The sequence below is a fragment of the Ursus arctos genome, unplaced genomic scaffold, assembly GCF_023065955.2.
Source record: "Ursus arctos isolate Adak ecotype North America unplaced genomic scaffold, UrsArc2.0 scaffold_8, whole genome shotgun sequence".
NCBI classification, from domain to species: Eukaryota; Metazoa; Chordata; class Mammalia; order Carnivora; family Ursidae; genus Ursus; species Ursus arctos.
Genome location: NW_026623100.1, coordinates 28,576,406 through 28,588,049, shown reverse-complemented (window position 1 = coordinate 28,588,049; position 11,644 = coordinate 28,576,406). Strand labels below are relative to the sequence as shown.

Below are 11,644 nucleotides of genomic sequence, written 5' to 3'. Positions count from 1 at the left end.
AAATTTAAAAAAATTTTTTAAAGATTTTATTTATTTATTTGACAGAGAGACACAGCCAGCGAGAGAGGGAACACAGCAGGGGGAGTGGGAGAGGAAGAAGCAGGCTCCCAGCAGAGGAGCCTGATGTGGGACTCGATCCCAGAACTCTGGGATCACACCCTGAGCCGAAGGCAGACACTTAATGACTGCGCCACCCAGGCGCCCCACGAAATTTAAAATTTTTAATTATTTTTGAATTTAAAGCTCTCTAAGTGCAAGATTTTTCCAGACAAATCAATCCACCTCAGAAGAGTAACTGAGTGGATTGGTCTACCAGCAGTGAAGAATGCCCCGACCCTGGATAAGGCGAGGAGTATTTCTGTCCCCTGTATTGTTACAAATTCACCACAGCTGAGTTTCTACTGCTCTAATGGCCCTTATTTGTTAAGCGGGTTCTCAGCAGGGACTGGACCAGCACCCATTTCAATAAGCGCTTCTGCATTTTCTGGAGGAGTGACTGCAAGACCGGCTGCCCGGAAATGCTCCTCCCCAGCCTCGTGCACCAGTGAGCTCACAATGAGGTTGTTCTGCATCTTTCGTGCTCCAACCCAGCAGGACTCAGGCAGTGAGAAAGTTCTCAGCTTTCTTGACAGCGCATCACAGCCCCACCCCCCCTTCTTCATTCCTTCCATGGTGACTCACTTTTGGAGGCTTTCACAATCAAATAAATAAAGGCACTTCCCACCAACTTTAAGCCCAACAACTTCATCCCTCAATGTCCACCACTCCTTTCTCACATCCCGCAGAGCAAAAACCAGTGTGACATGATTGCTGTCTAAGCGGCTGGGGTTTGCCTACGTTCGATTATCTTCTTTATCTTTCTTTGTGCTTCTCTGGGTTCCTCTCATCTCACCAACCGGGAGGGCAACAGCAGATCGGAGGCTGCTGCCGAGAATCCAGAGCCCTGGCCTCCGGGCTGACTGCAGCTCCAGGAGCAGGCACATTGGTCCTCATGCTTCCAATGAGCCAAGCAGACTGGACTTGTACCTTGTCACTATGCGGGACCTTGGCACCTGTCATCTGGCTCCTGGGTCTCTGCCCAGTTAGGTCTCCTGCTAGGCCCCTGCAAGCCTGCCCCTTGGCTGTTTTGGTGCTCAGCCAGCAAAGTTCTGTTTTCATTCCCTTCTGTCCACCTCACACAGACTGGAAACAAATTATCCAATGATTAGTAAACACCTCATCGTTGTGTCACATTTTGCAAGGAGGTGGGACAAGTAGAAAAAGGAATTCTGACCCCAGTGCCTCGAATCCTAGAACAAGAGGAGGCAGAGCCCAGGGGGCTACTGATTCAGAGGCAAGGGCTGAGCCTTCCTCTAGGGTCTGAGGTCACTTCGGGTGGGGCCAAGGGAGGCTGGGAGGGCTGGATCACTTCCCGCTCACCCAGGAATTTTTGGCAGCTGAAGGGGTGCGGCCCGGGCAGGGTCGGCTGTCTGTGAATGAAACCCAGAGCCCCCTTCCAAGGTCACGTCCCTGGCTACTGAGCTTTGCACAGAGGGCCTCATGGAGACTAAGGCAGAGGCCCTTCCAGGCCCGTTCCACTTGTCACCACCAGCAGATTAACAAACAGGGAGGACAAGGGGCGCCATGTCTCCCAGCACAGAGCGGAGAGTGTCGAGGGGAGCAGGTCAACGTGGTGAAATGCTACAGAGGTCAGGAATGATGAGAAACCAGGCTGGGGCCTCCTGCCCCAGTTCAGGAGAGCGGGCAGTCAGAAGTGCTGGCCTCCGCCCCTCCTAAAATCACCTTGAAATGACAATAAAGGGTAAAAATGAAGAAACCCAAGGCAGCACTGGCAACAAGGATGCTACCATCAACAGAAAGACGGGAAATACACGCAATTGTATTACTGGACAAACCAGATAAGGGGAGGACAGCCCGGAACATCAACAAGAGAACACTGCAGGGATATGGGGTTGGCCTTCCCAGGGGAGCCCCACAAAGGCTCCCAGCTTGGAGGAGGCAGTGGGGGTGACTTACTGGGGGCCTGGCTGCACAACAGCTGGACCAACCCCTCCAAACATATGTACACACACACAAACACACACACACACAGAGTTGGGTGATTATGAGCTCAGATGCCTACATGCCAAGAAATGTTCCCTAAACTGAGCAGAGGTACAGTGTTCAGGTTGGGAGGAGAAGCTGAGTAGAACACCCTGAAACAGACCAAAAGCTAAAGGAGAAATGGCAGCTCCAGCACCTGGGGCCGTCTCCCTGCTCAACCCCTGAAAGGATATGGGCCTGTACCAGGACACAACTCACACAGACCCTCACTCAGCCTTCCAATGCGGGGAAGTAGCCTCTGGGGCCAACAGCCTTGAAAAGAAGCTCTTCCCAGGAACTTAAACGTCAGTTCAGTACATTCATTCACATAAATGGCCAAGGATCACTTAGTTTTCTCTTCCATGAAAATTAAGGTGAAAAACAGGCATGCCTGGGTGGCTCAGTGGGTTAAGCATCTGCCCTGGGCTCAGGTCATGATGGGATTGAGCCCAAGGTCAGGCTCCCTGTTCCTCAGGGGGGTCTGCTCCTTCCACCCCTCCCCAGCTTGTTCTCTCTCTCTCTCAAATAAATAAAAACTTTAAAAAAAATTAAGGTGAAAAACAACATAACTAAGGCCTGATATACTTCATTAAGATTTATCAAAACAAAACAGCGCTAACTCATCTAAGTCACTGCATCCACAGACGACAGGCTGCTGTGGAAAGAAGAGTAATAAAAGAACAAGATATTGTTGGGAAATTAAAAAAGAAAAAAGATGGCCAAAATTTAAAAATTTCTATAGAGGGCTAAGCAAAAGAATGGTTTTAAGACTGGAAACAAATTTTTCTTTCTGTCTGCTGCAAAAAGCTTTATTGTTTCCATTTGGTCCAGGCTTGGGAGAGGGCTCCAGGGTGCTTAAAAAGCTGCCTCGTGGCTGCAGGGAGAAGCTCGGGCATAAGCGGTGGCACCTGGGTGGGAGGGACCCCCAAAGGGCCCCCTCAAACGCTGCTGGGCTCCTCGTCTTCCAGTGTGAGCCTCGCCCAGCCCAGCCTGAGGGGGGGCCTGTTAGGTGGCGGCCCATCTTCTCGATCACCTTCTCATCGTGGTTCTCCAGCAAGTCACAGAGATGGGGTCCTGTGTGCGCAGAACCCAGGGCGTGCAGATCCAGACAGTCCTGGTTCTGGTTCCTCTCCAGAACCCGGGCGGGGACAGAACTCTTTTGAGACTGCTTCCGCCCGGCCTTTTCGCTGACTTCGCATCTTCAAGAGACACTCAGCACGCTCGTGCTTCTCCTCGGCCAACTGGCAGAAGAAGCGGCCCGCGCGCTCCAGAGCCACATCGTCAAGGTTAACATAGAAACCCGGAGAGAAGCAGGTGTAGGAGGCCTGCAGATGCATGCTGACCACGCGGTTGACGGCGGCCTCCACCTCAGTGAAATAATTCTGAGGAATCTGGGAGTTCACCATTGATCGGTAATAAGGAACTAAGCTCAAAATAGCATGTTGGCTGGTCCCGGAGGCAGAGGATGGCCGAGAAGATGGCTCCAAAGTTATCACTGGAAAAAAGGTTGGAAAGTGGTGGGAGGCTGATAGAAGGGGAGTCCTTGGGTCTGTTCCATCCAAACACTGTTGAAGCAAGAGATTCGCAGGACCTGGGGGCGCACTGCCAGAAACCAAATTATTTTTCTATTGGATTGCAGTACAAGTTACAGCACATCCTTATCTAATTGACTAAAAATCATCGTGTATACTCAGAATGGGTCACTATCTTGGTAGGAAAATTATACCTCAATAAAGCGGTTATAAACAATAGCCCAGCCCCCTCGGCCTTAAGAGGCATCATTCTGGGGCATTGTTTTCCACACTGTTCTCCAGAGGTGTCCCATGGGCTGAGCTCCAATTCCGTGGTAGCAGCTGGTTTAATACACACTCCTTGTTGGTTGCCTTCCTTCCCAACATCACCTCCTCACCAAACCGTGTACCTGAAAAACTAATTGGGGAGGAATCTTTCTCTTAAGGTGTATTTCTGGAAGCCCCAAACCAAGGGCAGAATATTTTTTTCATTTTGCTGCAAGTTAAAGAAGAGGTGGTCAAGTTGGTGCCAGGATCAGGGTTACTGATGACATTTCAGTAGACCAGTCGGGGAAGCCAACCTGGGAAGGGCTTGGTGATGAACAGGAAGGGAACGTGAGCTGAAGACAGGCCAGGAAAAGGTATGTCGCGGATGGCAGGTTACCAGAGCAATGAGAGGCCCTCGCTAACCCCCAGGATGCGATCTCTTCACGTGGCTTACTGCTTGAGTAGAACAAGGACGACAGCATTCCCCTGCTGCGGGGCAGCTGTCGGGAAGCCACAAGCACTTCGTTCAACAGCCAGACCTCTGACTGGGAAATAAGCCTGTGGGTGACAATCAAATTAAAAACTCTTATTTACAACGCACACTAGGCAGGAAGAGAGCAACCGCCAAAGCTCAAAAGCCACCATGGTTTCTTGGGTGGAAATTGCTAAACCGGGAAAAGTCACACAAAAACGTGAGAGAAGCAGGAAATATTCCTCAACAGGACTCCATTTCTTCAATTTAAGAGTTTTTAAATTTTATATATATGTATGTAACACACACACTAATGCTGTATTTCAATTATTCTAAGATGTGATATTTTACATTTTAATATCTCTGCAATTCAGGCATATCATACAATAGAAATCATATTGAACTGACTTTTAATGGTAAATAAAATATTACATCTTAAAATTAGTAATTCATATTCAATGTGACAAGATTTTTTTGGCTCCTTAAATATAAAACATGCCTCATTCTTGGCCTCTACCTTTCCAAACCATTACTTTAAGACCTGAATAAATCAGGACAAATACCTCAACTTTTCAGATTTACTGTTAACTCTAACAAGGTGAAGTTCAGCTTCAAGATTACCTGGCATATGTTACTAGCATTTAAAAAATATAACCAATATACAATCAACATTAAGGAAAAACAGAATGTATCCAATAATCACAGCCCAGAGGATGAAAAATGTTTTCAACTGTTCTAAATAAGAATTTTTACTTCATCTGACATTTTTCATAAAAAGGCAAATCACATTGAATTAACATTTGGCCCAAGTAAAGGCTTCATTCATTTCAGTTTTCCTGGAAGCGAGAATAAGTCATCCTTTGCCTTAATAAATGCATTTTCCCCTTTCTGCATCTAAGGGGACTAAGATAACCCAGAACACCAAATATTCTAGACCACTTTCAATCAGGGGTAGTAGGAGATGGTCACACTTAGGGAGGCCTTTAAATTTGGATTCAACTTCCAAGGAATGCAAAGTATTCCCTCAAAGTCTTGTCCTTCTTTTCCATTCTCCCTTGACAAAATCCAGAAAGGAAACCAAGGTCAAGGATGTCTCTTTCATCCTTTTCCTCTTAACACCTGCCTGGGTTTACAAAAACTTAAAACCAGGCAACACTCATTCGGCCATGACCTTCAAACTTAAAATCAACATGATTTGGGAGTAGCCAAGAAAAAGGTCCAAACGTGTTTCTGCTGAAGCCTCAATTGAGCAGTTCTCAAAGAATGAATTAGACTGTGATGCTTACATCCACGAGACGGAGGCTCAGGGGAGAATCCATCTTGTAAGCACCAAGAGGGCTTCATGGCCTTAAAGATCAGTTGGTAACCATAATGGAGCCCAATGCACATATGTAAAGCTCTAAAACCCAGTATATGCCATTGCTGAAAAGGACACAAACCCCCAAATGGACATGGATTAGGATAATATGGTCTTTAAGATGCTCCTTTAGAGGCAAGAACATACAATGGGGAAAAGTCTCTTCAACAAACGGTGTTGGGAAAACTGGACAGCTACATGCAACAGAATGAAATTGGACCACTTCCTTACACTATACACACAAATAAACTCAAAATGGATTAAAGACCTAAATGTGAGACCTGAAATCATAAAATTCCTGGAAGAAAACACTGGCAGTAATTTCTCTGACATCTGCTGTAGCAACATTTTTCTAACAGGTCTCCTGAGGCAAGGGGAAAAAAAGCAAAAACAAACTATAGGGACTACACCAAAATAAGGAGCTTCCGCACAGCAAAGGAAACCATCAACAGAACAAAAAAAGGCAACCTAATGAATAGGGGAAAATATTTGTATGATATATGCAATAAGGGGTTGGTACCCCAAATCTATAAAGAACTTCTACAACACCAAAAAACAAACACAAAATCCCAAAAAAATCCAATTGAAAAATGGGGAGGGGCGCCTGGGTGGCACAGCGGTTAAGCGTCTGCCTTCGGCTCAGGGCGTGATCCCGGCGTTCTGGGATCGAGCCCCATATCAGGCTCCTCCGCTAGGAGCCTGCTTCTTCCTCTCCCACTCCCCCTGCTTGTGTTCCCTCTCTCGCTGGCTGTCTCTATCTCTGTCGAATAAATAAAAAAATAAAATAAAATCTTTAAAAAAAAAAAAGAAAAAAGAAAAATGGGGAGAAGACATGAACTGACATTTTTCCAAAGATGACCTACTGATGGCCAACAGACATATGAAAAGAGGCTCAACATCACTAATCATCAGGGAAATGCAAATCAAAACTACAAGAGATCACCTCACACCCACCAGAATGGCTAGGATCAACATGACAAGAAATTACAAGTGTTGGCAAGGATGCAGAAGAAAAGGAACCGTCATGCACCACTGATGGGAATGCAAACTGGTACAGCCACCGTGAAAAACAGTATGGAGCTTCCTTGAAAAATTACAAATACAAATACCATACGATCCAGTAAACCCAATTTACCCACTGACAACAAAACATTAATTTGAAAAGATCTATGTACCTCTATGTTTACTGCAGTATTATTTACAATAGCCAAGATATGCAAGTAACTCAAGAGTCAGTGCATAGAAGAATGGGTAAAGATGTGGTCTATACACACAATGGAGTATTACCCAACTGTAAAGCAGAATCAGATCTTGCCATTTGTGACAACATGGATGGACCTAGAGAGTATTATGGTAAGTGAAATAAGTCAGACAAAGACAAATACCATATGATTTCACTTATATGTACAACCTAAAAAACAAATGAATAAACAAAATGCAGAAACAGACCCATTAACACAGAGAACAAACTGATGGTTGTTGGAGGGAAGAAGATGGGAGGATGGGCAAGATGGGGGAAGGGGAGGAGATACAGGTTTCCAATTATGGAATGAATAAAATTCACAGAAATAAAAGGTATAGCACAGGGAATATAGTCAATGACATAATAATAGCGTTGTACAGTTGACAGAAACTATACTTGTGATGAGCACAGCATAATGTATGGAGAAGTTTAATCACTATGTTGTACACCTGAAACTTATGTAACATTGTATGTCAACGATACTCAAAAAAATTTAAAAAGGTGCTGCATTATTTCCAATTACATTTTCTACTCACCACAAATGGAAGCATAAATAAATATTTATATTCCTCTTTCAAGACTCTAGATGGGAAAGCACTTCTAAGAATTTTAAATGCAAAGACAGAGAACGCATTGAGACAGAGAAAAAGTTATAGGTCAATACTAGCATAATTGTTTCTGGGGGGAAAATGGTCTCTTTTGGGGCAACGTAATCAAATACAGGAAACAAAAAGAGATCATAGATTATTACACATTACACACAACAATTAAAAATACAGTCACTTTTATTTCCATCTTCTTACAGTCCCCAGTATCACATGTGGTAAGAAGCATCATCTCTATAAACACAAAAATATTTCAAGAAAGCATGTTACCAGAGAGTATATGTAAGCAACAGTTTGGCAGAATTTTATCAACTCTAGTAGTTCTTAGCCCCCCTCCCCCACAAAAAAGCCAAGTTTTAAAATTCAAAAATAACAGTTAGCTTTATTTAACATATGTTACACCTTAACACTTAAAATACCATGCTCTAGTTAAATATTTCATCAACAACACTGTATACAAATAAAATATTACACAAAATATATTTAAGAAAATGTTTTGGTCTTTGATCTGAACAATAAATAAAAACACAGGCACTTCTACACTGAGACAGGGAAGCAGTCACTACTCAGAATAATTTTATATAAGCGGCATGTGAAAATATGGCAAGAACAGAATCCTGGAGTTTTAAACTGACAATGCACTCGTGAGAAGGTCTGCAGTTTCGGTCTTTTCACTTGAAGTTCAGAAATGACATATGCTTTCCTGGGTCAATTCAATTTTCAGTTGACCATTACAGAATCACACTAATTACTGTCAAATACTAAAACTTGAGAATGATCATGATACCACCCAGCAAACCAAATACAAGAACAGCTAAACTTTCTCCTTATTACAGCCCTGAGACCATAACAAGGTAAACAGGATAAATATCACACAGTGATTCTCATTTTGCAAAATTAGCGGACCTGATTAACACAAAAAAATACTGTTGGGGTGGTGGGAAACTTTGACAGAATTTTTCCAGACAATTTTAAAAAATTCATCCGAATTTCATGACAATAAATGGAATTCCATTCAACAAAAATCACTGGATCACACAGAACAAAGTCTTTGTAGCCAATGAGTTCATAAACACCTAAATTGCAGATAATTCACTCGTTATAATGGAAAGGTCTGAATATGATCAAGAGGGCAAAACATAAATAACCTAAAACGGTCAAATTCCAGAAACACGATTTCAGGTGAGAAGGGCGGCAAATTAGAAAATAACGGCCATTAGCCATAGGAAGGATCAGAATGAATCGTCCCACTACATCCTCCATAAAAAAAAATTATAATCGTCTGCTTTCCCCTCTTCAGAAAGTACCACATTGGAGAGTTTAGAGGCCCTCAAATGGATACTACTAATAAAGGCAATTTTGATGGTTTAACATAGAAGTTACCCCTAATGTGAAAGAACACAACATGGGAACTATTCAAGATAGGTCTTTCTATGCAAAACTTAGTTTGTATATATTTCAGCAATTTAAATGCGCATTTTGCAACCGGGACCAAATAGCGATCATCTCTTGAGGTTTTCTGCTATGTACTAACATCAAATCTACATAGGAACAAATGTTATTCTTGTTTTTCTCTTCTATATCAAATGTCTTGAAGCCTTTATGTTTCTCTGGAACGAGGCCGAGCTTCTGAAGGCACATTCCAGTATAAACATCATCAATGGGGTAGAGAAGGACCTGGTCAGTTATATTGTACAGCCTCAGGGCCAGGGGGCCAGAGTAGAGGAACCCACCTCCCCCCGCATAGGGCGGATAGACGCCAGTGTAAACAACTTCTGGGATGTAGTACTTCAGTTTCTTATCCCGATGAGGTCCAGCATTGTGGATCACATCGCCTATAAACAAATCTTTGGCTTTGTTCTTGGGTAAGCTATTCAAGTAATTCAGGATGTGATGGGTGTTCACAAAAACGTCGTCATCGCCCTTGAAAACGAACTCGGCATTTGGGCAAGAAGTGCTCACCCACCTGAGAAAGAGCACTTCTTTTAGGGACAAGTTGAAGAAAGTGTCTCTGTAGTTCCACATAAGAATGTCCTGGTGCTTCTCACTCTCAAATTTCAGCATATCTGACAGGTCCGGGTGGTTGTCCTCAGGCGGGGTCTGCCCCAGTAAGAAGACTCTCACTACCGTTTGGTTCCCCACATTGGTTTCTCTGCCCCAAGATTCCCGAATTGCTTGCCTTCTAGCAAAATGTGGGATGAGGGACTTTATCGCCAGTAATAAGAAGGGTTTCTTTGCACATTTATCTGGCTGATCTATAAGTAGTGAATAATTTCGACATCTCAAATACAGCAGAAAGTCTTTAAATCTGTCTGGCAAATTGCTGAAACCTGAAACTACTGACATGACCCTCAGGTCAGGTTCACAAAAATTTAGATGGCTTATGTTGGAAAACCCGTATACGTCCCCCGTCTGGTTGGCCAACATGTTCAAGATGGGATTGTACCGCCTGTTCAGCTTTTCTTGTTCTCTGTTCCAGTACGCCACAGGGGGGTCAGAGATCTTCCAGAACTTTTCTTTGGGTATTATTACTTCCCCCTTTCCATTTTTTTCTTGGCTGCTACTTTTGGAGACTTCCACGATCAAATAAATGAAGACATTAACCATCATCAGGATACCCAACAATTTTATTCTTCGACGTCCAACACTCATTTCTCATATCTGGAATAAAAAGGAGGAGCACTGTATTAATTAGATAATTATTAATTTGCATTTGCTGACATATGTCACTTGCCTCTGTCGTTATCTTCTCTGGAATAGTAGTTTAGGACACAGATTGTAGACTTGTGCTGGCTAAGTTCAAATCATGGCCCTACCACTCTAGCGCTGTGACTGTGGGCAAGCTGTGCAACTGATGTCTCATTTTTTCCATCTATAAAATGGGGACAATAACCCACTTCGTAGGATGGTTGCAAGGGCTCTATGATTTTGTATGTAAAGCTTCGGAAACAGTGGCTGGTCCACAGCAAGCAGTACATAAGTGACTGTTAATAGCGTGGCTGTCTTAGACACCTGAGGGCAAAGATACGCATTTACTAAATAACCTCACAGGTGTTCAACTTCTTTGCTTATAAGGACACACATACAAATCAGTGTATTGCAAACTGATTTGCTCACAATTCATAGCAAATACATTTTATATTGTGACCCAGTACACACATGTAACTGTATTTATATGTGCCTTACAATGTGTGAGTTGCCATGTAATTCACAAAATTTTCCATTTTCTTCTATTTCATTTTTTAGAAAATGGTGGTCCCAACTCTGAATTGTTTCTCAACCCAACATTTGACAGATGAAGAAACCAAAGCAAGGGAGAGAGATTAAGATGCTTGCCCAGGGTTGCAGGACTAGGAGGCGGAGGAGACACTAGCCATACCGAATATTCAGAAAATGGAAAGGCTCATACCAGCTTTGAGCAACTGGCCCAAAACTGAGAATGACCCAAATACCATCAACAGAAGAATGGACTGTCAAACTGTGGTATATTCATACAATGGAATAAGCCTCAGCACTAAAAAGGAAATGACTTCTACTAGCAGCAATACTACATTGTGCATGAGAGACAGACCTCAGGAGCGCCTGGCTGGCTCAGTCAGAAAAGAGCACATGATTCTTGATCTTGGGGTCCTGAGTTTGAGCCCCAAGTAGGATGTAGGGATTACTTCAAACAAAGAAACAAAGAAGTGTTTATTTAAAAAAAGAAGAAGAAGAAGACGACGATGATGATGACGAACTTGGGGCACCTGAGTGGCTCAGACCATTAAGCCTCTGCCTTCGGCTCAGGTCATAATCCCAGCGTCTTGGAACTGAGCCCCACATCAGGCTCCCTGCTCAGTGGGGCCTCTGCCACTCTCTCACCCTCCCCCCGCCACCATGCTCATGCTTTCTCTTTCAAAAATTTTTTTAAAAGAAGAAGACGACAACGACGACGACCTGAAATTCCATTTATGTGAGGTTCAAGAAGGCAAGATTAATCTAGGGCCTAGAAATCTGAACATGATCCATGTGATCCATGTTTTGACTTGAAAGGGGAAGGAGGGAACTTTCTAGGGCATAGAAATGTACTGTATATGTCTTGGCCTAGATGAGGGTTTCATGGATGTA

The 11,644-nt window shown here is 43.5% G+C and overlaps 1 protein-coding gene and 1 pseudogene across 4 annotated transcripts in view; both read right to left on the bottom strand.

Moving 5' to 3' along the window:
* Window positions 1-218: 218 nt before the first annotated feature.
* Window positions 219-3,704, bottom strand: LOC130543098 (ferritin light chain-like; annotated as a pseudogene).
* Window positions 3,705-7,699: 3,995 nt separating this feature from the next.
* B3GNT2 (UDP-GlcNAc:betaGal beta-1,3-N-acetylglucosaminyltransferase 2) overlaps window positions 7,700-11,644 on the bottom strand; it is a 28,198-nt gene continuing 24,253 nt past the window's right edge. For all 4 annotated transcript variants that reach the window (XM_026484998.4, XM_026485008.4, XM_026485016.4 and 1 more), the window contains one exon: window positions 7,700-10,198. In XM_026484998.4, the coding sequence (XP_026340783.1) occupies window positions 8,996-10,189 (1,194 nt within the window). In that variant the 5' untranslated portion in view covers window positions 10,190-10,198 and the 3' untranslated portion in view covers window positions 7,700-8,995. The remainder of the gene's footprint in view (window positions 10,199-11,644) is intronic.